Source organism: Filobasidium floriforme, assembly GCF_021052385.1.
Source record: "Filobasidium floriforme strain CBS 6241 chromosome Unknown HD553scaffold_19, whole genome shotgun sequence".
In the NCBI taxonomy this organism is placed as follows: Eukaryota; Fungi; Basidiomycota; class Tremellomycetes; order Filobasidiales; family Filobasidiaceae; genus Filobasidium; species Filobasidium floriforme.
The window spans coordinates 384,239-410,074 of NW_025763640.1; the positions used below are offsets into that span (position 1 = coordinate 384,239).

General features: G+C 52.0%; 9 protein-coding genes across 9 annotated transcripts; 5 read left to right on the forward strand and 4 right to left on the reverse strand.

The window, feature by feature from the left end:
• Positions 1-263: 263 nt before the first annotated feature.
• Positions 264-2,928, reverse strand: HD553DRAFT_275278 (Rho GTPase activation protein; the record flags this gene model as incomplete). Its single annotated transcript, XM_046177895.1, has 14 exons — positions 264-332; positions 401-530; positions 596-701; positions 769-909; positions 971-1,048; positions 1,110-1,341; positions 1,404-1,540; positions 1,605-1,731; positions 1,799-2,110; positions 2,179-2,241; positions 2,307-2,448; positions 2,526-2,641; positions 2,730-2,783; positions 2,851-2,928. The coding sequence occupies 14 exons, from the start codon at positions 2,926-2,928 to the stop codon at positions 264-266; spliced, it is 1,785 nt and encodes a 594-aa protein (XP_046034530.1).
• A 1,982-nt stretch (positions 2,929-4,910) lies between these two features.
• Positions 4,911-6,031, forward strand: HD553DRAFT_316063 (Yqey-like protein-domain-containing protein). The gene is made up of 3 exons (XM_046180567.1): positions 4,911-5,218; positions 5,412-5,519; positions 5,606-6,031. The coding sequence occupies exons 1-3, from the start codon at positions 5,009-5,011 to the stop codon at positions 5,888-5,890; spliced, it is 603 nt and encodes a 200-aa protein (XP_046034531.1). The 5' UTR covers positions 4,911-5,008; the 3' UTR covers positions 5,891-6,031.
• On the reverse strand, positions 6,032-7,137 carry HD553DRAFT_316069 (uncharacterized protein). Its single transcript, XM_046180568.1, has 6 exons — positions 6,991-7,137; positions 6,740-6,913; positions 6,554-6,586; positions 6,438-6,444; positions 6,333-6,358; positions 6,032-6,234 (listed from the first exon to the last, which is right to left on the reverse strand). The coding sequence occupies exons 1-6, from the start codon at positions 7,093-7,095 to the stop codon at positions 6,172-6,174; spliced, it is 408 nt and encodes a 135-aa protein (XP_046034532.1). The 5' UTR covers positions 7,096-7,137; the 3' UTR covers positions 6,032-6,171.
• Positions 7,138-7,330: 193 nt separating this feature from the next.
• HD553DRAFT_316071 (peptidase M76 family-domain-containing protein) lies at positions 7,331-8,434 on the forward strand. The gene is made up of 4 exons (XM_046180569.1): positions 7,331-7,604; positions 7,687-7,943; positions 8,013-8,096; positions 8,175-8,434. The coding sequence occupies exons 1-4, from the start codon at positions 7,385-7,387 to the stop codon at positions 8,310-8,312; spliced, it is 699 nt and encodes a 232-aa protein (XP_046034533.1). The 5' UTR covers positions 7,331-7,384; the 3' UTR covers positions 8,313-8,434.
• Positions 8,435-10,754: 2,320 nt separating this feature from the next.
• On the forward strand, positions 10,755-12,133 carry HD553DRAFT_316076 (mitochondrial outer membrane translocase complex, subunit Tom20 domain-containing protein). The gene is made up of 5 exons (XM_046180570.1): positions 10,755-10,893; positions 10,984-11,054; positions 11,125-11,239; positions 11,307-11,387; positions 11,470-12,133. Exons 1-5 carry the CDS (start codon positions 10,773-10,775, stop codon positions 11,718-11,720), a joined length of 639 nt encoding a protein of 212 aa, XP_046034534.1. The 5' UTR covers positions 10,755-10,772; the 3' UTR covers positions 11,721-12,133.
• Positions 12,134-13,972: 1,839 nt separating this feature from the next.
• On the forward strand, positions 13,973-15,508 carry HD553DRAFT_275349 (Oxysterol-binding protein; the record flags this gene model as incomplete). The annotated part of the gene is made up of 6 exons (XM_046177898.1): positions 13,973-14,163; positions 14,229-14,442; positions 14,522-14,612; positions 14,678-14,747; positions 14,810-15,088; positions 15,160-15,508. 6 exons carry the CDS (start codon positions 13,973-13,975, stop codon positions 15,506-15,508), a joined length of 1,194 nt encoding a protein of 397 aa, XP_046034535.1.
• A 134-nt stretch (positions 15,509-15,642) lies between these two features.
• On the forward strand, positions 15,643-19,469 carry HD553DRAFT_316092 (putative Bud site selection-related protein). The gene is made up of 16 exons (XM_046180571.1): positions 15,643-15,911; positions 15,978-16,020; positions 16,085-16,161; positions 16,223-16,242; positions 16,304-16,435; positions 16,513-16,605; positions 16,687-16,862; positions 16,927-17,112; positions 17,176-17,393; positions 17,465-18,310; positions 18,372-18,455; positions 18,520-18,707; positions 18,767-18,869; positions 18,940-19,002; positions 19,066-19,113; positions 19,219-19,469. Exons 1-15 carry the CDS (start codon positions 15,873-15,875, stop codon positions 19,084-19,086), a joined length of 2,289 nt encoding a protein of 762 aa, XP_046034536.1. The 5' UTR covers positions 15,643-15,872; the 3' UTR covers positions 19,087-19,113; positions 19,219-19,469.
• An 810-nt stretch (positions 19,470-20,279) lies between these two features.
• Positions 20,280-22,437, reverse strand: HD553DRAFT_344425 (putative cytoplasm protein; the record flags this gene model as incomplete). The annotated part of the gene is made up of 17 exons (XM_046182985.1): positions 20,280-20,388; positions 20,456-20,575; positions 20,651-20,862; positions 20,932-20,963; positions 21,028-21,097; positions 21,160-21,194; positions 21,264-21,353; positions 21,421-21,565; positions 21,624-21,644; positions 21,709-21,797; positions 21,857-21,955; positions 22,012-22,027; positions 22,098-22,104; positions 22,169-22,178; positions 22,251-22,265; positions 22,337-22,352; positions 22,420-22,437. 17 exons carry the CDS (start codon positions 22,435-22,437, stop codon positions 20,280-20,282), a joined length of 1,104 nt encoding a protein of 367 aa, XP_046034537.1.
• Positions 22,438-22,709: 272 nt separating this feature from the next.
• HD553DRAFT_316102 (uncharacterized protein) lies at positions 22,710-25,647 on the reverse strand. The gene is made up of 2 exons (XM_046180572.1): positions 24,618-25,647; positions 22,710-24,534 (listed from the first exon to the last, which is right to left on the reverse strand). The coding sequence occupies exons 1-2, from the start codon at positions 25,189-25,191 to the stop codon at positions 22,856-22,858; spliced, it is 2,253 nt and encodes a 750-aa protein (XP_046034538.1). The 5' UTR covers positions 25,192-25,647; the 3' UTR covers positions 22,710-22,855.
• Between the last annotated feature and the right edge of the window lie 189 nt (positions 25,648-25,836).

Genomic DNA, 25,836 nt, shown 5'->3' on the forward strand with positions numbered 1-25,836 from the left:
GCCGCGTTCATGATTGCGCATCTCAATTCCATCTCGTCAACTGCTACCACATCGATTCGCACGGAACGCCACAACCTCGACCCAAATCGACCTCGACCTGGAATGACCAACTGCGGAGATTTGTGAACCGATGACCAGTAGTCCTGGTCTCAAGATCAACAAGGAAGATGCACTCTCCGTCATCTGTCGACATCTACAACGCTATTGTAAAAAGGGAACATGTACACTAGCTAACGTTCTCCTTCAATTCAACCTCATACGGATCAAGCGGCCGGCGCTTCCTCCTCCTCCACGAAGATCTCCTTGTACCGTTCCAGAATCGTTTCTACCGCCTATCGATCGAGGTTCAGCATGAGTGAGCGAAGATGCCACCGCTACGATTGAGGGATCTGATACTGACTTTGCACTGGAACGACATGTGTTCCAGGTTCATGCCTCCCATACTAGCAGGGGCGCCCAACAATGTCGGCCCAAAGACAATGCTCAAGTTGGAAACTGACATCTGGTTGACAGATTCTTTCCGCCGAATTCTGTAACAAGGCAAATGGTTTGGTCAACCAATCTGTCGCGCAGGATATTGAGAAATTCCGCTTACTTGTCGAGATGCCCCATGAAGAATTTGAGCGTGGCATAGTTGGCGTCCGGAAGCTCGTTGACTTGTTCGTGCAGTCGGATATGCCGTAACCGGTCATTGTCGTAACCTAGCGAGTCGAACAGCGTCTGCATGAGAATGGCCTAGTGTAAAGACAAGGGTCGGCATAGACTCACGAGCAGCGTCAATGAAGCCTTGATAAAGTGCATGCGTAAGCAACGGTTCCGGTAGCTCGCGGAACCACTGTTTCAGAACTGAAGCTACGACATTGATATCGCCGCTCCATTCGTCCGACATGACATCGACCGCGTCCAGGTCTGCATACCGTCGTCATCGTGTAAGTATTGTCCATCAACAAGCGAAATTGTTTATCCTCACCGGCATCTAGAGCTGCCTTCAGCCGTTGCACCTTCGAGGTCGTTCCGCTCAGCCGATAGATACCCATCTGATCCAAACCTGGTTGTAGACCTAAATCAGTCTTCAAACAGCACGATTTTTGTAGCCTGCTGTCACTCACCGTATGCTTCTATGGCCTGAGCACATTTTTCGACCACCTTTGGCACTTCTGTGCCTTCGCTGACGACCTGTTCGCTTAGCTCGACTCCGAATGTAGAGCCTGATACTGCCGGTGGGCCAGGATTGTAAGCGCCCGGTATAGCAGGTAGCTGAGAAGATTCTCCATTGTTAGCTGTTGACTGTTGCGTCTGGGCCATCTGGGACGCTTGTACGTGAGGTGGTAGTGCCGGCATCTAATGGTAGGCTGATGGTCAGGACATCTTTAGCTTCCAATCTAGGTGCAGAGAGCACTTACGAAACCGTCCTCATACGGTCCATCCTTCTTTGGAGCTCTTGCTGCTACAGGACCGCGAGCAGCATTGTAGTTCTGCATATACTTGGTAAAATCTGTTCGATTGTCAATAGTCTCGACGATTGCCCGGAGACCGATAGCTAACGCAGTCGTATGAAGTCAGCTACACAATCGCTAACAAGTCCGACTTGGACGCGCGCTCACAGTCCTGCGGCAACGCAGGCGCCACTGCAGTAGCATCCGCTAATATCGTCGACTCGTAGAGATACGCGTATCGGGCCATATGATACTGCGTGCCCATATCGATCTCGTCGGCGCATTCTTTAAGCAGCTGAACGGGAACCCGGTCGTCAGCGAGTGAGTAGGGCGAAAGTCTGTTATTTGCAGGCGAGACTCACCCGAAGGATCTTTGGCAAGTGCAAGTTGAAGTATTCCTGTTTTGCCTGCTGATTGCTCTGCACAGCCTTCCGGAACACCTCGCTCGCCGAGTTCATTCTCTGCCTGACCTCGTCCTCTTGCCTCTGCATCTGTGCCGGCCCTTTGCTCTTGAACAGCATCCCTCCCTTGGCCATGGCCTTGCCCAATCCACGCTTGTCCCGTGATGACGAACCCGGCGAGACCATGTTCCCGCTGTCACGCACGTTTTCGCCTTCTTTGGCGATGAGAATCCGTTCCAACTCTTCTGCCGTGGTGTCGAATCTGCTCTTTGCCTGCGACGTGTACATGCCCATATTTCAGCACCCGCGTCGATCCTGAGGGGTTTCATCACGCCACCGACCTTCTCCATATACATCTCAGCCTCTTGCACATTCCTCTCATACCGTGCCCCGTTATCCTTGTGCTATTGGGGCAGGTCCAGATCCAGTCAACTTCTCTGCGCGCGCAAGTCCTCGACGTCATACGTACAAGCTTTCTTAGCCGCTCCCCCTCCTTGGCCAGGTTGACAAGCTCTTCGCTCATCTCGTTCAGCCGGGAGGCGAACCTCGACCGGTTCTGCGCCAATGCCTCGTGCACGTCCAAAGACTTTTTGTACGCCCGGACAAACGTCCTACCAACGATCCATGCAGCCCTCATCATCAGTCGCCTATTTCGCTTCTTTCTGCGAATACATTGATTGCAGCTCACCCGGCTTTGCAATAACCCCTTGCATAACTATCATCGCTCATCCTCTTCAATTCCAACCCGCTTCTCGCGTACTTATCTTCCAATTCCGACCGGGACCGGAGGAAAGCGGCGAATTGCTATGATACCACATGCATCAGTCACCTACACCTACATCTTGAGGGACTAGCTCGAGATCAGAAGTGTGTTCGCGGCGGGATGACTCACTTTACATGAAGCGATACTTTGTTTTATGCGCTCCGTAATCAGTTGCAGAGCGTACTGTCGAAACAATATCTCAGCCCGGCGTTAAACCATGTCTCTTTGAGTAGACCCGATCGCTATTCACCGGCGAATCGCACAACGCCCTCAACAACCCCTCGTCGAAAGTGATCGGTTCCCTCCCCTTGTCATCCAGCGCTCCCATAGCGACCAGACCCGCCATTCCGCCCGAGCTCTGTCGGTTGACCATAGGAGGAGGGGAGATCATCTCGACCTCCTGCAACCTCGGCATTTGCGTCTGCGTTTGACCTGGAGGAGAAGAGGAAGACGAGGACGCCAATGTCGTCCTGGTATCATTCTGTCCTGACGCCGACCCCGAACCTAGACCGAAATCGGCCGTATTGGAAGTAGAAGGGATGGCCGTCATCTCGCTCCTCACGCTTCCCATGCTGCCTCGCTTCTGCCTCTCTTCCTCCAACTGCAAGTCCCTCTCCCGCTTGTTCGTCGGTTCGATCTTTTCCTCTTCAAGGGGTTTCGAGAACGACAAGGAGTGCGGGGAAGAAGTCGACATTGACCCAGGAAGTTGGCCTTGGGTGTAAGAGGAAAAGATCTCGTCGTCCGTCATGCGTTTCCCCGAGGTGATGTTCGGGTTGCCTGGCGAGACGGCGTCCAGGTCTTGGGAAGACGTCGAGGTGGATGACATCCGGGTCTGGGTCGGAGAGAACATCCCTGGTCGGCTTGGAGACAGTGACGGTAGAGAGCTGGAGTTCGAGCTCGAGTTCGGGTTGGAGGGATATGTCGAGTCGAATGCTTGGTTCTGATACGAGGGGGAAGGCACGTTCGGTAACGGGTTCGAGCTCGAAGATGCTCCCTGTCTGTTTTGTACTTGGAGCCCCGCCATGTAACTGTCCAGATTCTCTTCCAGTGATTGGCCTCCCGATTCGTTCCCATTATTGAGATCACCCATCATTCCCTGTCCTGGGTATCTCGTTGCCTGATGCTGCTGCTGCTGTTGATATACACCTTGAGTCGGCTCGTCCAGCATGATCTCCTGATCCGACAAACGTTGATCCTGAGCAAAATCCGGCGGGCTCATGAACTGATTGACGATACTAGATTCCTGAGAAGACGAATAGAACTGTGCGTTGTTGTAATCGCTGGGCTTGTAAAGTTGACTCGTGCTCGAATAGACGGATGCGTCGGACTCGGACGAGTGATGCGAGTTGGCTCTGTGTGAAGCGTTCATCGGAGGACGCGCTGCCGAGAACGATGTGACGGGTGGTGATGGTACTGATGATATCGCCGCCGTGGTGGTACTGATTGATGGACCTGCAGGGTAGTGGGTCTGATGATGAGACGTCTGAGACTGATACGGCTGCTGCTGCTGGTGCTGCAAGCTAGAAGTTCGCGTGGATGGAGGGTTACCCGAGGACATTGGCGCGGCGAGCTCTTGATGGACGTGATCGAGGTTGTTTCGCCTACTTGACTGCCCAGAGATCTCTTTGGCCCTGGGTGTAGCTGCAGCTATGAAACAGATCTTATGTTAGGGAGCGGGATCGACCCTTTGAGATGATAAGTAGGGTGGTTAAGGCGTATCAACGAAAGAACGAGGAGGACCTTCCGGCGCGCGGGATCAAGCTGAGGAAGGGAGAGAGCGAGCGGGAGAGTTGCGCCGGCACGCGGGACGGGAAGTGAACAGCATCAAGACGCAGATCGTCTCAATCCCCAGATCAAACCGCAGCTTCCAATCATCTGGAACTGCTCAAGGATAACGCAGTTGAATGACTATGCCGGCCTATGTGACATGTGTGTTTCGGCGTGGTTGCGCAGTCTGCATGGCAAATCGCCCGTGAGATCAAGCGGTCCTCCTCTTTCGGCGGCGACAAGTCGAGTGCTGCTCACACGCATGACGGTAACGCCAACGCACGGACTTTACTGCTGAAAAAGTAGGCTACTTCATCCTAACCTCAACACATATAGCCTGTGTACATGTGATCAGTGGCCAGTGGCTATCTGAGATCAATTCTGGTACCTAGTAGTTTTACCTTGGACAGTTGAAGACGCGCTTGAACGCTTCCCTCAAAAAAGGTTCCGGTGGTGAATCTGCCGTAATCACCGCCGGCTCAGCACTTTCTACCAGCTACCTGCTACCTTGATTCTACATATTCTACGATCTAGTACGTACGATCTACAAGCTACAGGCTACAGGGGGTATCTTACTGCCAATTCCCATCACCCCAAGTGACAACTATCATCTCACCTTGATCGTATATAACTTGACCAGGATGCTCCGCACAACCACCCTCCGTACCACCTTGCCCTTCACACTGACCCGAAACATCCAGGCAAATGTGCCCCCTGTCCAACGGTTCATCTCCACAACCTCTGTCCTGCTCAACGAGCAGACATTACAAGAGGATATCCGGTCGAGATTGAAGGCCGCGCTCAAGACGGCGATGAAGGCCAAGGAGAAGGATACGGCGGGTACCATCAGGGTGAGCGAGGCTTTTTGATCTCGAGTTCGGACAGGTTAGGTTGGAGCGAGCTGACCATGATCGACTTTGAAACTCACCGTTCCTCGATTCCTCCTATCCCTTGTTCAACCTCACGCTACTCGCTCTCTTAAATCTCTGGGATATGCCATGTGCCGGACTATCCATAATTGATGTGGGTTCCCGGTACTGGCAGGCTGTCATGTCGGACATCACCTACCACGAGAAATCGCAATCCGACCCCAACGCCGCGGCGAGCGAAGATACCGTCATCGACGTCCTCCGTCGATCCGTCGACAAGCGGGTGAGTCCCATCCTCTCTCGACTTTGCAGCTTTCAATGTGCCCAGCCCGGAACTTAAGAGCTGATCGCTGCTGACTTCGACTTCAGATACAAGCCTCGGAATCATACCCCGCCGACCACCCCAACCGCCAAACCCTATCCAAAGAGATCGAGTTCATCTCCTCCTTCCTCCCCCGAACGCTCGAACCGTCCGCCATCACCCAGATCTTGAGTGGCATCGTCTCCGGTCTCAAGGAGGAAGAACGCCAGTCCAAGGGCGTCACCGGAAAGGTCCTCGAGAGGTTCTGGCAAGGGGTGACCAAGGGGGAGGTCAAGGATAAGAAGGCGCTGGGCAAGGAGATTGGCGAGTTGTTGAAGAAAATTCAGGTATAGACTAGGCCCCCGGGCGCCCGACCAGAGCCCTCGAGATGGGTACACGAAGAAAGTCGCTCCGGAACACCCGAGAACCCCGAGCCAAGAACACTGTAACATAAGCACGCACCACCAAAACACACCTCCGCATGCTCGGCACCATATCTGCAAACCACGAATATACATATAGATGTCGTCCCATCCGTATACCACCACGACCATTACATCCCTTTCTGTCTGCCCCCTCTCGCAGAACATCCCGTAATCATCAACCAAGAACAAGCCCCACGCAGAGGAAACCCCTAGTGGTTGTTCTCGGCCTGCCACGGCAAAAGAACCTGCGGATCGTCCCTGCCAGCCAAAAACTGATGATGATGAGATGGGTTAGGATGATGCGATGAACGGTCTTGTCAGTCAATGTTATCCTCATAGTCGAAGTGGAGCACGTGTTTGTGAGACGAACCTTGTCCATGAAAGTCGTAGGAGGGGCTTTTAAAGTGACAGGTTTCAAGCTCTATAAATATCTGGTCCGCGAATAGTAATTCACAAATGTTGGAGTCAGACATACCAGCGGTCTGATGAGCAACAACAGAATGAAGGCGATTGTGAAGTCGGACGAATATGGGGTTTATTGTAGGTTAGCAAGTTTGGGTAACCCATGGTTGGTGGAATACGAGCTCTCACCTCGTGCTTCCTGAACCAGCTCATCACGTGGGCCTGACAAGTTGAAAAGGGGTTATCAGTCTCAACTTGTGTTCGGAATACAGGCCCGAAGCCACCCCCAGCTTCAATCTCGTTCTACCCATCCGTCTCGCCTAGCCGCTGTGCCGGCAACACCTCCAACCTGTGTCAAGGACTTTGGACACTCACCTCGGTCTTCCAACAGTTCATCGTCTCCTGGTACTCCTGCTTCGACTTGAAGATCAACATGTCGATCACGTTGACATCGGTGATCCCCCTGTGTCGCTCAAAGTCGGCTCGCTTCTTTTCACGGATCATCGAGGGGGAGATGTTGAGCGCATAGAGGGAAACGATTTGAGGTGCCTATAGTTGTAAGAATGGTGAGATTATTTTGTATTCATAGAAGGGAGATGGTAGTAGACCAGCGATTGCGGACGTACGGATCGGTACCAGTCTCGGTAGAGAGCCCTGACTCGCTGTCGGGCGATCTGTTGCGTGCCCGAGATGGCGGATACGGAGGCGAGACGAGAGGGGATAGTGGTCATCTTGGCTAGGTGTAGAGCGATAGATACGAGGAAGTGTGGATTGAGAGACTGTTCGAAGATGAGATGAGCTAGGATGATATCGTTTGAATGGGCGCATGCATGAATGAGGGACATCCCGGTTGGACAGATCGGTGAGCGACGAGTCTCGGGTCAAGAACACGAGAAGTTGGGCAGCTAGCAGCTACTTGCTCTGGACTTGCATTTCCTCGCTGTCATCAGGACCATCCTTGATCCATCAGAGCACAGTCCACTGTAATACTATCGCATACAGGCAAGTAGGTAATCTACAATGGCTCTAGACCCGATGGAATCCTCGACAACGCCGGCCGCAGGCCCATCGACCCAACCCGAGACCGCATTCGAAAAGTGGAGGTCATCTCTCGCACAATTGACAGGACTCGGCTTGAACCCGGTCGAGGCCAAGCACCGGGACGAAAGACTAGCTCAGGAGAGGCTCGAGGGAGATTGGAATCAGTGTGAAAAGTGGAAGACGGGGTTGATGAAGTCAAGTGGGTCTTTGCAGATGCCTAGGACTGTAGGGCAAGCAAGTTTCGAGAAGCTGGTCTGATCCGCATTGACTTCGGATCGCAGGTCCTGCGGTTGTTTTCATGATGAAGCACCTCACCCTATCCGGCTGCCCATTCACAGCAGCTTCTATCCAATGCCACCCATGTCCACCGACAAGATCAGGAGGTTTCTCACCGGATCACGGGATCCTGCTCTGTCAAGATCGGTTCTTTAGCAAGAGACATATGGAGGACACCATCGTACACGAGATGATTCACGCCTTCGACCATTGTCGGTTCGAAGTGGACTGGGGGAATTTGCGACATCATGCTTGTAGCGAGGTGAGCCGCGCTGAATGATGACCTAATCCTTGGAGATATCTCGCTGAAGATCGCGTCGGAATGTGGTAGATCCGATCGGCAAACTTGTCGGGCGATTGCAAATGGACCCGGGAGCTTCGAAGAGGTTTCTACTCATTCTCCAAGCAACATCAGGTAAGGCCCCCAGCCCTTCGTCTACATACCCCCTTCCTACTCTAACCTGATTACCCTCATTCTTCGACCAACCCGCAGGCATGTGTAAAACGCCGAGCGGTCCTTTCCGTAGAAGCAAATCCTAACTGCGCAGATAAGGCGATGGCGGAACGAGCGGTCAATGAAGTATGGGATAGTTGTTTCAAGGATACACGGCCTTTCGATGAGATCTACTAGAATATTGGCACGGTGGCGATTCTACGTATCTGGACCCAGCCGGACGGAATGGAAAGGTGCATGTGCGTTGTATTATAGAGCATGGCTTGTTGCATATTCAGACACCCCTTGAAAGATCGAAACAAGTCGCTATTTTGCGACATGTTGCATTCGACTTTCCACTGTCGAGCCACGATGGGAAGCACCACGTGTCTACGATTGGGACGAAACCGGTATGGCTCGATAATCTGCACGGCGGTCCCTATCGGTTGTCAAGGCGATTGCGGGATGAAACATTCCACTCTCACAAGGAATATTTAAACCCCGAATTTTCCGTTCCTCATGCTTTCACCCTTTTCATGGATGTTGCCTGGAGAGGAAGATAAGGTTGACCAGTGATCTCTAAGATAAGGCATATTAGAGAGATGAGGTGCAGCGGAATGAGATGCAGAAAAAGGGAAAGAGTTGCGACCCGTTGGCACAAATGAATTGTTTCGCTCCGAGCTGAACTCGATCAGATTAATGGTCAGCGAAACCGATAAGTCCTGGTGAAGCATCCGAAAGGTTTTCTTTCTTTCTTCACCCTTCAGCGACATCTTCAGCCGTTCGACGCGCGAGTGTTGTATCGCATTGTAACCTTGCCGTTGACCCTGTAAGGACCGATGTATGTGGTAACCTGAGTTGCAGCCTCGTTGAAGGTTTTTTTTTTCGTCTTGACTGGAGGTGGTGGGGTCGTTCCGTTCCTGCTCGCTTCGTCAATGAGGTTCTCCTGGTCGCTGATTGCTTTGGCTTGCTTCTGGGCTTCCGTGCAGTGAAATTCGCATAAAGAAGGAACACTCTGTTAGTGATTCACTAGACCCGCTAGACCTGCAGTAGTATCTAAGCCTGAGCGTATCGGTAGTTTTATTGGCTTGGAAGGTCCATCTCTTTGAGCCGACCGGCCATGTTGATAGCGTTGGGAATTTCAACTTGATTTCCCGCTCAATGGCGTCGCTCCTCATGGGCGTATGAAATGTGGTCCTTTCCATCGAGCTTAATCGCGATAGAAGACAGGTAGAATCCAACGACACTTCTGATTCTGCAAAGTAGGTCTTCGACAGAGCCAGTCTTTCCCGTTGGTTCTTAGGGTAACCGTAATGGGTAAGGGGTCAGGCGCGGATTGATCGCAGTGCAAAAGACTTGTATGAACCAGTTTTGTGACCTTTCTTGGAATTTGACAGATAAGGATATCCTCGAAAACGGTGCGTAAGTTCATGAGCACCTCGGAAACTTGACTGAAATGAGCAAGTATTCCGCCGTTCCCCGAAAGCACCGAAAGGGCGAATCATAATGATTGATCCGCCGCATTCTACAGCAAAGCATGCAATGAATGTACACCACATTATTTGCTGCTTCAAGATCTTGGTCAATACTAGATCACAAGCTATGCAAAGTAGTGGTTGAGGTCATCGATTTAAAGCCCTAGCTCTGACCGAACGTCAGGGCAGACTTACGGGTCGTCTCTACCGCCTCATTTAGGAAGTGGTCCTGGAGCACAACGAGGTATTTGTTGAGCTTCTTGATTCAATAGTGGCGACTCCAGTATGCTACTCGTCATCTAGCCTATTTTGGAGTTTGTGTCTCTGGCTGAGCGCTAGTCTTCCAAAATTCTCGAATCTGGTTGCCGAGGTGATCGATCATCATAGCATCAGCATCCGAATAGAGACAAAACGGCAAACTTGCTTGACCTACTGTGTCAAAAGGCTTGAAGATACCATCGACGTAGTTTACGTTCTACTCGCGCGGGCGACAGGAAGGACTTGTTCACCCGGCAGGCTGGAGAGTAGAGCATTAATCTTATGGTTAAGGTTCAGCCAGTCGCCCCGGCTTATCAGCACGGCCTATCAACGTAAGGTTCAAAAACTGTCGATGTCCTAGAAGTGATGTGGGTGTAGTGATGTTCTAAGTTTTGACCCCGCCGACTTAGCTGTTCAGTCGCATTGAGCAGGCAATCGAACATCTCGCAATTGGTGACGAGGCTTAATAAATTGTTTTGAATGTTTGCAGATAGAAGCAGAGGTGGCAGCCGTGCATGAGACACTCGACGGCTGAGGTCTACAAACACGGCTGAGATGCCCGCGGGAATGGGATGACGAGCTTGAAAGCAGATCAAGACCGGCGCCGAGCTGCCGAGCTGATTTTGCTGAGGATGAGTGGATAAGACACTGTAGAGGCTTACTCTTATATGTGGAGCAAAAATTTCTGGGACACATCGACGCTCGATCGTCATATTTGCCACTGTCGAATATGCTCAAGCCACGGCAACACCTGCCTCGACGCGCTTCTAATTGGACATGGACCCAAGCGCGCGAGCCCGGAAAACTCGATCAGAGTCGTCATCGCCGGGGTCAAGGTTGATCTCGACATCGACTAATCTTTTAGATTGTCAAGATTACCATCTTACTGTTCTCATCATCTAGATCGTCTCTTAACGAAACAAATATGCCTACCACTCAGCAAATCGTCGTCGGCTCGTTGGCCGTTTTGGCCACCTCGGCTGTAGGATATGCCGCCTATTTTGACTACAGGCGGAGAAACGACCCGGAATTCAGGAAGAAGCTGAGTGAGTCGAGCAGAAGGGCTTTCAATGGATACTAGTCTAGCAAGGTGGTAATTGAGAGGCTGACCGTGCTGAATGGTCGATATTCCTTAGAGCGAGAGCACAAGAAAGTGCACAACGTTGCGACCCGAGAGGCCCGAGAGAACAAGGCCAAGACCACACAGGTTCGATGAAACCTGATCATCCTGATTTGCCGATCATCTAAGCTGACTGCCCTATCTTTCGATCACGTAGCTCCTCAAAGCTCAACTTGTCTCCATCTCCAAGGAGAGTCTTCCCAACAACCCTGCTGAGCGAGAACAATACTTCATGGAACAGGTGGCTATGGGAGAGGGTTTGGCTCAGGCCGGTCAGTAATGATCGAGGCGAATGATCAGTTGAGTCTAAGCTGATCTTGCGATTATATCGGAAATTAGGCCCTATGAACGAGGTCCCTGCTGCTCTATGCTTCTACCGAGCTTTGCGAGTATACCCTAGCCCCGTCGAGTTGATCATGAGTAGGTCATACGTTCTGCTCATCAAGCGATACAGAAAGGTAGCTAATACAAGTGTAACTACACTTGACTCTCGCTCGAACAGTCTACCAGAAGACCGTACCCGCCCCCATCTTTGCCCTCCTGATGGAGCTCACCTCGCTTGACGTGTCAGCCGGTCAGGCTGGAGGTGCGTCCGCACCCACCGGCAGTCTCGCCAACATCGATGATGATGACGACGAGGAGCCTGCTACCGTCGAGGCCTCCACGGCACCTACCACCACGGGAGGCAGCGGGAGTGAGGACGGCTCGCCGAGTGCCAGTGGCGAGTGGGAGGACGTTGAGGAGAGGTCTTGAGCTTGATCAGTCGACCTCGACCCGTGGGTTATGTGGGACTCGAGTGCAGGTATGAAGGACAAGACGGCACCGAAACGATAAAGACGGAAATGAAAGAAAGACACAATGAATCTCCTATGTCAACGGAGGGCTAAGAGAGTGATCATCGTTGGCACATACCGCCGACTTTGGGACGCACGGGGACGCAAGCGAATTATCACCATATCAAGACATTTCTCCACACCTGTATCATCAATGCTCGAGTGATTGTTCTTGCGTGCCTTATGACCATCAATTATGCTCGTTATGGCCAGTGGTCAGTAGCTATGGATATGCCCGTCTACATGGCGAATATAGCGAGCCATTGCCGAACGAGCTCTATGGATCTATGGCCGCCGGAGGAGGCTGGTACGCGCTCGCCGGCTTGCTGATGAAGCCCGTTCATCGTGATCCACGAACTATGATGAATATGGCTATCGTCCCGGCAAGAGGGTCCTGACCGACTCATCGCCCTTGAGAATTCTGTCTGCCCCTATATCATCTCTCTGCAACATAGCCGGTTGAAATTATCAAAGGGATCTCGTCCGAACAGACTGATAACGGAGACCGACGGCTCACTTGGACAAGCGATTCTGATCGCCGAATGCGCGGAATACTGCAGGGTTGCTCAGAACACCCCGATTTCAACGACCATCCTGCCAAGGAGCAGTAAACCTGAACTCCTCCAACGCAGCTATCAGTGTGGAAGCAAATAATCATGGATAACAGGCGGGCATCTGTCATCGAGCCTGATGTGGTCGAGGTCGTTTCTGCTCGCATGACTGCTATGAATGCGGTACGTCAGCGGAATGTAAGGGAGTTAGTATATGGATACGTACTGATTCCTTTTCGTTCCGCCGACAGACGATAGAGGACCTGGAGGACAGTCTGGTACTGCTCAAACAAGCCTTGAAAGAGTCGGACAAGTCCGGGATCCCTTCAAACGGCGAGGCGGGGGCGGTGCCCTTGCCTACCATTACAACGAGCGGGTCTATCGAGAAGCATGGGAAGAGGAGCAAGAAGACAAAGGCAAAGAGCATGATCGAGATTCCGGGAGGGGGAATGAGAAGTGAGCTTATAGGACTCGACTGTGTACGTCGCGTCGATGGTGGCTAAGCGACAAATACGCCTTCTCGAACAGGACGTCATGCTTCCAGCCCAGATCTGATGAACGCAACGATGGTCGACCCGCAACAAGCTGAACTTTCAACCAATACCCCGACATCACACAAACACAAGAGCAAGTTTCGATCATCTCACAAGAGTCGATCTCGGCATGGAAAAGGTGCTAGCGTCTCGGAGGACGAAGTTGGGACCATCAAGGCTGGGAGGAACAGCGATGCCACCGAGCAAACCGTCGTGGAAAGGAAAGAGCTGCCTCGGCTGCATAGCGGATCAGGTGCCAAGGCCATCTTTGATAATATTTTTCATCGACGACGTGAGTTGCAGGAAATGCCAAAACTGCCACGCCCAGGCGGAGGAGCTGATCGACGGGTGGAATGGGTTTGTTGATCGTAGCCAGCCATCATCGGAACCGAGCGAGCACGGTCACAACTGCCTCAATCAATACCAATGTGGGGACAGTACCACCCCCTGTTCCTCCTCTGCCTACGAACGTCGCCCCACAGGCTTCGATATCCACAGCTACACCTCCGCCGCCTCAATTATCAATCGATACCCTTCTCGGCGAAATCACCGCGGCCGTCGAGAACATGAGACATCAGCATTCGTCACTTCTAACACTCCTACCGTTGTCCAACTTCCATAACGTGATGTCTTCAACGGAGGAAAGCAGTACTCCATACGAGTCGGATGCAGATGCTACGGAAGGCAGGGTATCTCCTACCGAGACGACGAGACCAGGCGGACCTAGCGATAATGCACTGGAAACGGACACTCCAGCAGGTAGCGCTTTCCAGACGGCAATGTCTAGGCAGACGGGCCATCGATCTCGGGGTTCGTTGTCTTCGCTATATGCAGAAGTCGCTTCAATCTACTATGACGCGGAGATCGAGCCTTATGATGACGAGGAGACGGTGGGCCCTCGTCAACTTTCACATGGTCGATCAGGCTCAAGAAGCAGTCTCGCTTCCTTTGAGGTTGATCAACACGTGGAGCGAGCGATGCAAGAGATGGAAGAGCGGGATCGTCGACAACAAGCCGGTGTTCATGGAGCTCAAGATGCTTCCGCTCGATTCTCGGTGGATACCATTATGGAGCCCACGACACCTACTATGAATAACGCTGCAACGCTTGCTACTGCTCCTTCGAGCGTGTCAGGGCCCGTTACTAGAAGGACGTCGTTACCAGCACCATCTCCGGCGTCAGAACCGTCGTTGATAGGTATGTTACGAAAGAACGTAGGCAAGGACCTGAGCACCATCAGCTTCGACGTTACCTTCAATGAACCTCTGAGTCTCTTACAGTGAGTAGCACAGGGTCGACCTGATCCATTGGTCCAAGAGATTGACGGGTATGTTTTCATGACAGAAAATTAGCAGAAGAGGTCGAGTACACAAACCTGCTTCGGCTAGCCACCCAAGCTGTAGACCCAATCGAGAGGCTTGCGCATATCGCCGCCTTCGCCGTCTCCCAATACGCCAATTCCAAGCACCGCACGTCTAGGAAGCCATTTAACCCCCTTCAAGCCGAGTCCTACGAGCTGGTCCGGGAAGATTTGGGACTCAGGTTCATCAGTGAAAAGGTCAGCGGTTTTCGATTGTATACCGCCTTTTGATTGACGTGGAGGCTGATCTCCATTCGTTTGTTGCAATGGTAAACAGGTCACGCATCATCCTCCTCGGATGGCGTGTTATGCGGAAGGCCCAGGGTGGGTATATAACTGCACAAGTTCCGCAAAGAACAAGTTGTCAGGTATGTCATTAGTAGCTCTGCCTTCAAGGAATGTGCGGCTGATCAGTGCATCCTTTGCATATTAGGCATGAGTCTCGAGATCCAGCCGCTCGGAGCTCAGCATATCATCTTGAATGGGAACGAGAGGTACTCATGGTAGGTTGTGCTTCGCTCTGACAGCCTTGAGAAGCCTTCTGACATGCCAGTTGGACATGCAGGACCAAGCCGAAATCCTACATGCGCAATCTGGTTGCTGGCGCCAAATATCTAGAGACGATCGGGGATCTGACCATTCGCAACGAATCTAGTGGAGAAAAGGCCGTGATCAATTTTGAAGCTGGAGGTTGGGCTGGCAAGAGGAATCAAGTCTCCGGAATCTGTTATACGGCGAGCGGGAGCAAGGCCGCTTGGATCGATGGGGTTTGGGATTCGAAGTTGAACGTGCGATATGGGTCGAGTCATGATCCGAGCCATCCTCTTTGGCTTGCCAATCCTTGGTAAGTGACTGCAAGCTCTTAGGGGGGTTGTGTTTTGCTTGAGCTGATTACTGGCGCATAACGTAATCTAGGCCGGCGAACACGGATAAGAACTACGGATTCACTCAATGGGCGATCCAGCTGAACGAACTCACGCCCGACCTTGTCGGTGTCATTGCCCCTTCAGACTCGCGTCTGCGACCAGATCAGAGGGCGTACGAGGAAGGTCGAATCACAGAGGCTGATCACCTCAAGACCGCGCTCGAAGAGGCTCAACGGCAGAGGAAACAGGCCGAGGGGGATTACATTAAACCGAGATGGTTCAAACCTACCTCGCATGGTACTGGAGAGGACGAATGGGAGTATGCGGGCGGGTATTTTGAGAGTCGAGCGGACGGGAGTCTTCTCACAAAGGCTGTCGCAAGTCTGTTCGAACTGTAAAGCAGACGGGGACAGCCGCGAGTCCGCAAGTCTGGACGGAGAGAACTGCTCTAGCGGATTTACGACGAGATGATAATGAAGACAGACTGTATCTAATGCTAGCTTATACTATACACCATGACGAGCGATAATATGTCTACTCGGACACTGGAAAGGAGGATCGATTCGTCATGTCTTGATCTCTCCCCAGGTCGACAGCGCGATGCGCTCCCGCCAAGTCCTCGCGGACCTCGGCCACGGGACATGACCAGGGGGACTCAAAGTGTCAACGATTGTCCTATCTGGGCAGAGCCACACAGTGCGAGTCAGAAGAGGACACGCCTTCAGACGGTCATACACAAGATATAGCCAGAATACTTCTACCATGTCTGATCTGTTCAAGGATGTTCCCGAGTTTGTCGAGGTAGGTTCGAGTCGCCTGTGTTTAGCAGATGCGAATATAGTCATTCAGCTCATGTTCCTTCTCTAGCTCGATATCGGCGAATCTTTGACTGCGAGGACGGAAACACTGTGTAAGTTGACTTGGATTCCTTACAGGATCGAAGTTATCTCGTGCTAATGCAAAGTCCCCTGCAGCTACGTTCCGGGAGCTCGGCCCTCCCGACCTGTGCCATGTGGTCAAAGTGACCGGGTCCAAGAACGCTATCAAAGAAGTAAGGCCTTCGACAGCCATGAAAGTGACACTAAGCTCATGAATCTCTGGCTCTTCCACAGATCGGCTCATATCATTACTGGTGACTATCAGCTCAGGCGAGAAGCGAGTGCGAATCAAGCTGAAAGATTCCTCTTACTCAGCTCTGGAGTGGAAGCTTCTTCCTCAGCATTGCTGGCGGCCTACCTTCATTCTCTGACGTTCTCGGTCGAGGACAACTCGGCATGGTTTAGCGGGAAGAGTGCCAACTGGAAGGTTCGGAGTGGGACATACTGGCAAGTCGCTTAGTTCGCATCGTCACGTCGCAACTGAACGACACTAATTCGTTTTCGCCTACTGGGTACCTAAATAGTTGCTTCAATGCCTTCTCTCGAGTCGACATACGGGTAGAAGTGAAGATTCCAGGAGGCGTGGACGCATACGTAGTGGATCTACGTGGAGAACGGTAAGTGCTACCCCCTTCTCTGCGTCGCTGCCAATATATAGCTCATCTCGATGTACCGGTTGCCCCCCTTTCTGTTGTTAGCATGGAACCCACACCAGCAATGTGGCAGGAGACCTATGTCTCAGCCTTGTTGAGGGCGATCCGATATGCCGATGATCCGAGCTATAGGCTTGCGGGGTATCGAAAGCTGGATCCCATTACGACTCCCGAGGCCGAACAGAGGTTCTTGGAGGCTGCCGAGGCAGTATTCTTTCGAGGTACGAAGGTGTCTCGCTGTCTTTTGGGGATATCCAACTCATAATATCTGTGTTGATTTCGCAGGCTGGCAACTTGGCTCCGACCCAGAGATCCAGGTAGCTACCGTTATTTCGAATCACTTGACGGCAGGAATCATGAAATACTTTGGCGACTCATATCGGCTACAACATGCCGCGAACCTATTCGAGAAGCTGGTGGATAAAGAGCCTGAGGTTGCAGCCTTGCTAGCTAAGAGCTACATCGGAATGAGTGAGTACGAAAGGGCTCGAGGCTGGTCAACGAAATTCCGCTGACTTCAGACCGGCATACTAGACGAGGAGGTCAAGGCGATTCAAGTGCTCTCCGCAGCCCTTCATCAGAACCCGCAATCATATCACCTGCTTCATACTCAGTGTGATTTCCTACGGAACAAGGGGAAAACGGAGTGGGCGCTGAAGCTGGCCAAGCAGGCCGTCAATTGTGCTCCTAGCGAGTTCGTTACCTGGGCGAAGCTGACGGAGGTTTACATTGATATGGGGATGTATGACTCGGTAGGCGGATTCGCAAAACTCTAATCGTCCTCGTGCGGATCGCTGAGTACCTCACGATATGATCCCACCAGGCTCTTCTGACGCTCAACTCGTGCCCCATGTTCACCTTCAATGAGAGGGATCTGCATCGGATGCCTACCCCTCTCCGAACACATCTGCCGATCAAGGGTTTCATTGCCACCTCGAACATCTTGGACGAGGACTCCGGCCGGGACAACGAGGCCGATATCGCTCTTCTCCGGTTGCCTGCACCGAGCCTCCGAGGAACATTTGCCAAGGCATACAGCCTCTTGACTAAGCTCACAGCACAGATCGGCTGGGACGAGTTGCTCAGGACCCGATCAACCGTCTTTGTAATGGAGGAGGAATACCGAAAGCACAAGGCGCATGCGTCGGTAGATGGCGACATGACGCCCCGAGCGGGCGACATGGCTGAGGACAACGCTTCGACGAGGGGAGTACGGTCACCTCGTCCGATGATGCACATCAACACCGATCTCGCAGGATCGAGTCGGACCAATGATGAGCAGCTCGAGGTACCCCAAACTCCTATTCCCACGATCAAAATTTCTAGCGAGTCAGATCACGAGCGAGAACACGCGGCTCTCAAAAAGATGGGCATCCAAGCCAGTGGCGGACCGGATACAGTGCCTTCCCCTGTTCCAGAAGAGCGGGAGGAGGACGTGCAAAAATCGATGGATCCTGATTTCCAGGCTGCTTCCGAGATCACCAAGCCGGAATTAGCTCAACCAGTAGACGAGGACAGGAAGGCCAGTGAAGCGAACGAGGTAGCCAATGGGGATTCTGCACCTGGTGAAAACGCTGGGTCACCTGACCAACAAGACAGCGGTTCCTCTTTCAACAATAAGCGACTTTGCGAGCGATGGCTTGACAACCTGTTCATGTCGCTATACGAAGTATGTATGGAAATTTGGAGTGTTCTTCATATATAGCTCTGACCACTTCATGATTCATCAGGACCTTCGGGTCTACACCATTTGGCGAGCGGAGATATCACACTTCAAGACCCAACACATGTCTTACCGTAAGACCGGCACTGAGGTAGGTTGATAACCCGTTGTCTTGCTTGCCCTCTTGACGCTCATTAGAATCGCCGTTTCTCTAGTGGGAAATTCTTGGTGAACTCGCCCAGCGCCTGCACCACAAGGAAGAAGCGAAGGACGCATTCCAACGTTGTCTCGATACGCGCTTCTCTTCAAAAGCCTGGGTCAAGCTATTAGAGTATTATACCGAAGAAGGCGATCTCGATCGAGCGCTGGGCGCTGCGATCCGATTGGCGACATACCAGAACAGGCGAGTCTCAGTAGCCACAAACATTGCTAGGTCGATGGCTGACCCTAGCGGTTTCACAGATGGTATATGGAATCAACTTATCCCACAATAGTCGCTCATTGTCTATTCAAGTTGGGTCAGATCAATGGCCACCAGAAGATTTCCTACACACTTATGAGCAAGGTGCATGGTCAATCGTCCATGGAGAACCGAAGTCCAAGACTGAATAAATTGAAATTGCGCTCGTTACCAGAACCTGCCATCCGGCATCGCCGAGATCATGGAAGCGTACCTAAAATATGGTCAATTGTTTAAGGTGAGCATTGAATTCGCATGCAGTAGTCTCGACCATTGGACTAGCTGACCGCTTGACATATAGGTGGAGGGTTACGACTTTTAGACGCGGAGGGGACTGGTTGTACGCCTAGTAGGAACATATTCCGCCACGATGATTTTACGAATAATTATACGAAAGTCTTTCGACTAAGCCGCCGTGCTGTCTTGTGATTGTCGCTGCGAACGCTGCCCGCAGGTCTTCTCGCCAAATTCAGAGCTGAGAAGGATAGGATCAACAAGGCCAATCATGGTTACTATGTGATTCCCAAACGGCAAAAGATTGGAGCACAGAGAAGCAAGAATATATGTCGATTGCAGCGAGAGTGGCAAAGGCTAAGAAGGAACTTATATGTGGGCTTTAGAGCTGGATGAATTACAGGAGGATATGATACGTGTGTCACAATCATCCGCAGCAGATCGGATGACACTTCGACTACTACTGTAATTATCCTCACTCATCGTCTCCGCTTCTCATTCGTCTGCGTCATCAATGACCTCTGCCTTTGACTCGACCTTCTCACTCGTCTTCGTCATCAACAACCTCTGCCTCTCGCTTGTCGTTTTCGTCATCAACGCAGAAGTCGTCAAGGACGTATCTGTTCCTGTCCTTCACCGTGAATTTTCTTCTCTTTGAGGAACATATGTCCTCGCTGTCCTTCTTTGCCTTTGCAGGTTTTGTCCCATCTCTGTCGGTCTCATCGACGTCAGAATCGATGGCGGATCTCCGACATTGATGATGGAATCGATTCTAGCGCGATGATCTTTTGTATGAGCAATGATCTTTTGTATGATCGATTCTGGCGATTGAGGGTAAAAGGGGACCTACCTATTGGCCGGCGCAAACCCAGAGATATGATCTTTTGTATGATCGATTCTAGCAATTGAGGGTAAGAGGGGATCTTGTAACAAGGTAAGGTCGAAGTGGAATCCAGAACGGGAATCCCTGACCCAGACCTTTTGGGAAACACCTCCTGTTTTACTCTCCCTCGTGAAAAGGTTGTAACGCAGCATCTCCATATATGGAGCCAGATCGTCTTGCCAAGGTTCAGGACCCTCCTCTTCGTGTATCTGTTGCAAAGACTGCATCCACCGCTTTTAGTCTTGTGAAACGACGATGATTGCCGCAATCGCTTCGTCAGTCGTGCCTGTCAATGAGATTAGAGATAGCGACCAACATCTAGGGCTTGCACGCATCAAGATTCATATTCGGTATACATGATGAGAGCTTCGTTACATACAGCTTGGTGGCCTACTACTCTACTTTGTGAAGATGCTCACCACATCCTCGTTCGCGACGACGTGTGATAGACCGACCTTCTGAGGCTGAGGCGAGAATTTGGATGATTTGCCCCATACAAGCGCGTATCTACAGGAAATGACGACGAGTTAGGCAGGAACGGTGCATCATAGTCATCGGCGTCGTCTGGACTGACTTGAAATGCGAAGCCAAACTTCGATGGACAGAGTGACACACGTCCTCGATAGTGGCGCCGGGTCGCATACAAACTGGGTCATGCAGATCAGGAGCGAAACCCCGCTTCTTGGTGTAAATCCTGCACGAATCAAGTCCGTGATATACATAAGCTTCCCTTTCCGAGCATCAAGATGGTCTAACAGACTGCACGTACTTGACGAGTCTCAACTCCTCCCAAATTCGGTCCATCAGGGTGTCCAACCCGAGCCCGAGCTCAGCGCTGATAACAACGTTCCTCCCGTCGTTCTCCTGGCAGATTTCCTCAATCGTCTCGATCGAGACGGCGTCGACCTTGTTGAAGACGTAGAGACAAGGCACATATTTTCGCGTTCCGAGGAGTACATCGATAAACTCGTCCGGTGTGATCTACATAAAGGTGCATTCCGGTCAGGGCGTGAACAGTAGCTGGCTAACATTCTGCGAAAGACGACTCACATCTTCTCTGAGCATCACATCACAATTGCTCACTGCGGAAACGTCAGTTGATATCAGTCGAGGGGGAGATAGCTGATCTTGGCGCAAGCGACTGACTTTTATATGATTGCAAGATCGACTTGATCATTCTTTCGTCAATCTTTGTCAGTTTGACGGTATTGTTGATCTGTGTGCAGCCAGGCGAGATAAGCAAGCGTATTCAGCGATGTAGTCTCTGATAACACTCACGGTGATGCCGCCTGCAGATTTGGGCTTGAACACCACTGTGATTCGTCGGGTTCATATATTAGCTGGGTATCAGCCATCAGAAGAGATACAGCCCATGTACGCACCGTCGGGTGGTGATGTGTTCAGTCGTATTCCAACGGCTTCCAACTCCGCCTCTAACAACTTTCGCTGCTCATTCGACTTGGTAGCATCCACTGAGCATGCGAGATCCGTCAACTGTCAACGGTCTAGTCTCGATGCCACTCCGATGACAATGCTTACTCATGATGATAATCACGTCCGCAGTCTTGGCAACACTGACGACTTGTCGACCACGTCCTCGACCCATCGCAGCTCCCTCGACGATACCGGGCAAATCGAGCAGCTGTATCCGAGCTCCTTCGTACTCCAGTACTCCCGGAATCGCCTAGAATAGTCGAAGCCTTTCAATAGCTGTGGCTTGAGAATATGACGCTCTCGCTTACCGTCAATGTCGTGAACTCGTACTATCGTATGCGCACAGATAGCTCTCAGCGATCCGAAAGCCACAGCAGTCTGCCTTCAACGTACTGCTCCAGTAATACTCTCCGTCTTCGTCATCTTGGACAACAGCGTCGACTTGCCGACCGACGGGAAACCTATCAGAGCCACTCGGGCATCTGCTTGCAACCAATTTTAGCTCAATGAATAACGATGCCTCTCTCAAGGCGCCCCTCACCTCCACTCTTCATGACATCGAATCCCTCTCCCTTGGGCCCCTTCTTGTCCGGTTCAAGGAGCTGGTGTCGGTACTTCGCCAACTTGGCCTTCAATGTACCTGTAGCCTGTCTATTTGAGATATGCTTGTATCATACTGCAGAGGAATGCACGTACCCAAATGGTACTCCGTCTGAAAACGTATAGTAGATGTACATAAGTATAGCCATGTCTGGTATCAGAATTTCGAAGCCGGAACCCACCGCCTTGCTGTAAATCGAAACCGTTATCGTCAGTATCTGAAGTTCAGAGTCAGGAAGTGCTTGACGCTCACTTCTTCTGGGCTATAGACAAGCGGTCGAGAGTACCCCATATCAGAATCCAGATATTGGTTCATGACAAGCAGAGCGACTCACTCCTCGCCATCTCCTCTGCGATTCGCCATCATATACGATTCTCAGCATGACCACGGTAAGCTATGGGCTCCGCCAATCATACTGACTCTCAATCTCCGCAATCTATCGAGATGGAGAAAGATCAACTTGCAATCCTGCGCAGCTGGAGATTCACTGAACCATCCTATACCTTTTCTAGAACACCCATCTTGACGTTTGCACCGCTGTTTCGCTTTCTCTATGAGTCAAGAGGTTTCAAATACGTCGATGCGAGTGAGTTGGCAGCTGTAATATCTCTTGTAGCAAGGGATGGAGGTACGTCCGGCCTTGACCGCTCGTTGCAGGGGATGAATATACCTGATCTTCGCCCGTTCATGTTCACCTGCATCACCTGCTGATCCCACTTTGTCAACCTCGCGCTTGACCACGACCGCGACCTCGATCGCGCTTCTCCGGCCAAGGTGGTCATGCGCAAATTGATCACAACGTCATGTACGATTGTATGCTGGTCGAGTCTTGCTTGTATAAAGACGAGATACAATGTGCTTTGATCTGTCTGCGTCATCTGTTCGTTATATTATGGTCAAATCGCCGAGAGAATCGTTCAGAGACAGTTGATTCTATAATCATGAAATCGTGCCTTTCTTGAAAAGCTTGCCCAGCCAACTCTGCTTCTTCTTTAATGTTTTGACACCCTCCACAGGCAATGTCGACGAAGCCGAGGAAGGACTGAGGGCAACGACGTCGGGGCTGCTGAACCCCTCTACCGATCGGTTGTGGGTCGAATTATCGCCACTGGACGCCGAGGTCTCGTTGTCGTAATCTAACGGGGGTGTCGTGGGCAAATCTAGTCGAGGATCAACCTGGATCTCGGGAACGGCGTTGTTGTTGCTGGAAGGCGTTTCGAGGGACCCAAGTGATCTCGTTTCGACATCCGTGACACCCCTGGCGATGGAGTAAGGATCGAAGAAGGCGGTCGAAGGAGTATTGTTTCCAACAGTCCTTTCCTCGTCCGGACCATCCTGCGTAGCATCCGATTCGAAGCGACAGCTTCTTAGATCGTCCAGGTACATTACGTCGAAATGACTATGACAGCTGATCGCTCCGCTGAGCATCAACGCTAGTCCCGATATAGGGGACATGTCGCTCGCCCGCTTCATAGGTTGACCCAGAACCCGGTTGCCGAGGACATAGGCTCGCGGAGCCACATGCATCGACAAGCTCTCCGGACCCGGTCGAGGAAAGAGTGATTTGAGATAAGCCTCGGTAGCTTTGATGAGCGCCGGTGATGGTCCCACAGGAAGGACGTGAATCAGAGTCTGCGGCATGTCAACGATCCCGGTTGGGAACACGTTGCTCGAGAACGAAGAAGTCCTCACTGACGAGACGAGCGAGTAGGTCGAGTTTCGTCGTTTCTTCTCTTCGATCGAGTCGGTAGGCGAGATGCGATGGGCTGAGGGCATGAACGGTAGTAGTGCTGTCGTAGTGATCAAGACGTTTTGCAAAGATCCCTGAAATGAATCTGGTCGGTCGTCCATCGGTAAAAAGTTGACCACTGCATCCAAAGCTCTAGCCCGCTGCTTCGGCTCAGAAACCGGTCCTAATCCTTCCTGTGATGCCGTCTCGACATCCTCCTTGTTGACAACCGTCGCCATCGACAAGACGCTCGAAAAGCTCCTTGACAAGGTCGACCGCTTATCCTTCCCTTCCATGATTTCCATACTCGGTCTCCTACTATGCATGGGCGAGTGCGATCTCGAGCTCGATGCTGCATGATCGCTATGTGTCGAACCTCTTCTCGAGCCCAATCCCGGCGACGAAGCCGAAACATCCCGCGAAGAAGCTGGTGGTGGGTTTTCAGCCGATTCCAACGCCTTTCGCTTCTTTCTCCAGATGAGCGCCGCATCGACTGCCTGTTTGACGACATCCCCGACCGTCTTGCTCTCTTTCAGCGAGGGCAAGAATTGCACCTCGGGAAGGCATGCAGATCCTAGCTCGGTGATCAGTTCCATGGCACCCGTCTTCTTTACGTTCGTGTCTATAGACGATGTTGTGGATGACTGTGACAAGGGAGACCGAGGTATTTGATTATTTGTCGATTTAGGGGATGGAGGACCTCGTGGTCCGAACTGGCGACTGAGGCGATCGGAACTTGTCGGTGCTGGAGCGAGACGGCTGGAATCTTTGGTGGAGGTAGTAGATGATGGCTTGAGCGGTGCAGCACTAGGGTTTCGAGCGAGGAGGATCAAGGTGTTGAGGAAGTCAGGGGAAGTCAAGACGGGTTTCAAGGCGGTCGCACTCGGTTCTATCGTCGTACCGTCATGCAGCCTCTTGTCAGCGCTCGTGTCGGGAGCGTCATCTTCACCAAACCTGTCTTGGCCGACTTACCTCCTAGCATCAAGACCACCCTCGATTTGGTCGACCTCGTCCATTCCTTGATGCCCACCTCCATATCATCTAGATCGATCACCCAATCCGGCCCCGTCTTGCTCCTTTCCACCCTCAACCGTTCCCTCTCGAGCATGACCCTGGCTTCTGACAACGCTCTCCCTGGCCTGGCTAACGGGGCCTGAGTAGGGACGGGCGGTTCCAGCAGGTCCCTACCGGGACTAGGGGTAGGCAGTATACTAGATTTAAATCGGGTTGATAAGAACCCGTTGGTCGAGGACGATCTCGGGAAGTCGTTGTTCTCCACCGACACCATTCTCAAAGACAGTGATGACCCAGATGTAACCTCGCTCCGTCGTCTAGCCGCTCTCGCCTGATCCTTCCTATACTGCGCCTGCTGGGTCCGCAGAGATCGTTTGCGACCGAGAGACGAGTCTTCGGGGACAGGATCTAGGCTGTTGTTTCGCGGTCTACGATGTGATGATGATGAAGATGATGGTCTATCGACTGCATGTTGGGAGGGACCGGCGAGTGGGGACGGTCCCAGGCGTTGTTGGGTGTTGAACTCGTACATGCCGGCCGGCTCGATCGAACGTCGAAGAGGTGGCCAGCGGGTGATATGACAAGGTTCGCTCTGATTGATATGGTCTGGTATGAGGTTTCCGGCGAGACAAGATTATGATGCGATTCAGGGGGTGTCCGTGTGACTGTCGTAGTACAGGACGACCGTTACAGTGATCAGTGAATTGGTCCAGATATCAAGCAACGGTCAAGTCCATGTTGCCGATAGGAAGCCAGTCCAAAGAACTATTGAATGTCGTAAATCGAGGTAGCACTATGGTCTAAGTCGTATGCTCTGCCGAGCTGGCCATCTTTAGCCTGACTTGCGGGATCGATGACGATAGTGTCGTCGATATCTTCACAAATTCACAAAGGGCCAAAGGCAGATCGGTATGATGCGAGTACGTGAGTACGTGAGACGTGAAAGTGACGTTTTCGATTTCGGTTCGACCTTGGCAATCACTCGCCAGGATAGGGTAGGATGTCCAGAAATGCGCAGCTGCTACATCCACCTCTTGCCTCTTGCTGCTGACTGGTACTGTAGCCCTCGCTGCTCGTGTGCTCGTGGCCCCCGGTCACCCCAAACCGCACGACCTCGTTCACGCCCCCGCACACGCCTCCGTCATTTTGCTCGATCCCGTACTGTGAGGTCACGATG

What these genes read in the sequence shown, in the direction of transcription:
- HD553DRAFT_316063 (XM_046180567.1), top strand. Translation starts at nt 5,009, where the DNA reads ATGCTCCGCACAACCACCCTCCGTACCACCTTGCCCTTCACACTGACC. An exon ending in ATACGGCGGGTACCATCAGG is followed by an intron (nt 5,219 to 5,411) that starts GTGAGCGAGGCT and finishes CGGTACTGGCAG; the next exon opens with GCTGTCATGTCGGACATCAC. An exon ending in GTCGATCCGTCGACAAGCGG is followed by an intron (nt 5,520 to 5,605) that starts GTGAGTCCCATC and finishes CTTCGACTTCAG; the next exon opens with ATACAAGCCTCGGAATCATA.
- HD553DRAFT_316069 (XM_046180568.1), bottom strand. Translation starts at nt 7,095, where the DNA reads ATGACCACTATCCCCTCTCGTCTCGCCTCCGTATCCGCCATCTCGGGC. An exon ending in TGAACTGTTGGAAGACCGAG is followed by an intron (nt 6,587 to 6,739) that starts GTGAGTGTCCAA and finishes TCAACTTGTCAG; the next exon opens with GCCCACGTGATGAGCTGGTT. An exon ending in CTACGACTTTCATGGACAAG is followed by an intron (nt 6,235 to 6,332) that starts GTTCGTCTCACA and finishes CATCATCATCAG; the next exon opens with TTTTTGGCTGGCAGGGACGA.
- HD553DRAFT_316071 (XM_046180569.1), top strand. Translation starts at nt 7,385, where the DNA reads ATGGCTCTAGACCCGATGGAATCCTCGACAACGCCGGCCGCAGGCCCA. An exon ending in GACGGGGTTGATGAAGTCAA is followed by an intron (nt 7,605 to 7,686) that starts GTGGGTCTTTGC and finishes TTCGGATCGCAG; the next exon opens with GTCCTGCGGTTGTTTTCATG. An exon ending in GACATCATGCTTGTAGCGAG is followed by an intron (nt 7,944 to 8,012) that starts GTGAGCCGCGCT and finishes GGAATGTGGTAG; the next exon opens with ATCCGATCGGCAAACTTGTC.
- HD553DRAFT_316076 (XM_046180570.1), top strand. Translation starts at nt 10,773, where the DNA reads ATGCCTACCACTCAGCAAATCGTCGTCGGCTCGTTGGCCGTTTTGGCC. An exon ending in GGAATTCAGGAAGAAGCTGA is followed by an intron (nt 10,894 to 10,983) that starts GTGAGTCGAGCA and finishes GATATTCCTTAG; the next exon opens with AGCGAGAGCACAAGAAAGTG. An exon ending in CCCCGTCGAGTTGATCATGA is followed by an intron (nt 11,388 to 11,469) that starts GTAGGTCATACG and finishes TCGCTCGAACAG; the next exon opens with TCTACCAGAAGACCGTACCC.
- HD553DRAFT_316092 (XM_046180571.1), top strand. Translation starts at nt 15,873, where the DNA reads ATGTCTGATCTGTTCAAGGATGTTCCCGAGTTTGTCGAG. An exon ending in GTTCGGAGTGGGACATACTG is followed by an intron (nt 16,436 to 16,512) that starts GCAAGTCGCTTA and finishes GTACCTAAATAG; the next exon opens with TTGCTTCAATGCCTTCTCTC. An exon ending in TGTTCATGTCGCTATACGAA is followed by an intron (nt 18,311 to 18,371) that starts GTATGTATGGAA and finishes ATGATTCATCAG; the next exon opens with GACCTTCGGGTCTACACCAT.
- HD553DRAFT_316102 (XM_046180572.1), bottom strand. Translation starts at nt 25,191, where the DNA reads ATGTACGAGTTCAACACCCAACAACGCCTGGGACCGTCCCCACTCGCC. An exon ending in GGTGGTCTTGATGCTAGGAG is followed by an intron (nt 24,535 to 24,617) that starts GTAAGTCGGCCA and finishes GTACGACGATAG; the next exon opens with AACCGAGTGCGACCGCCTTG.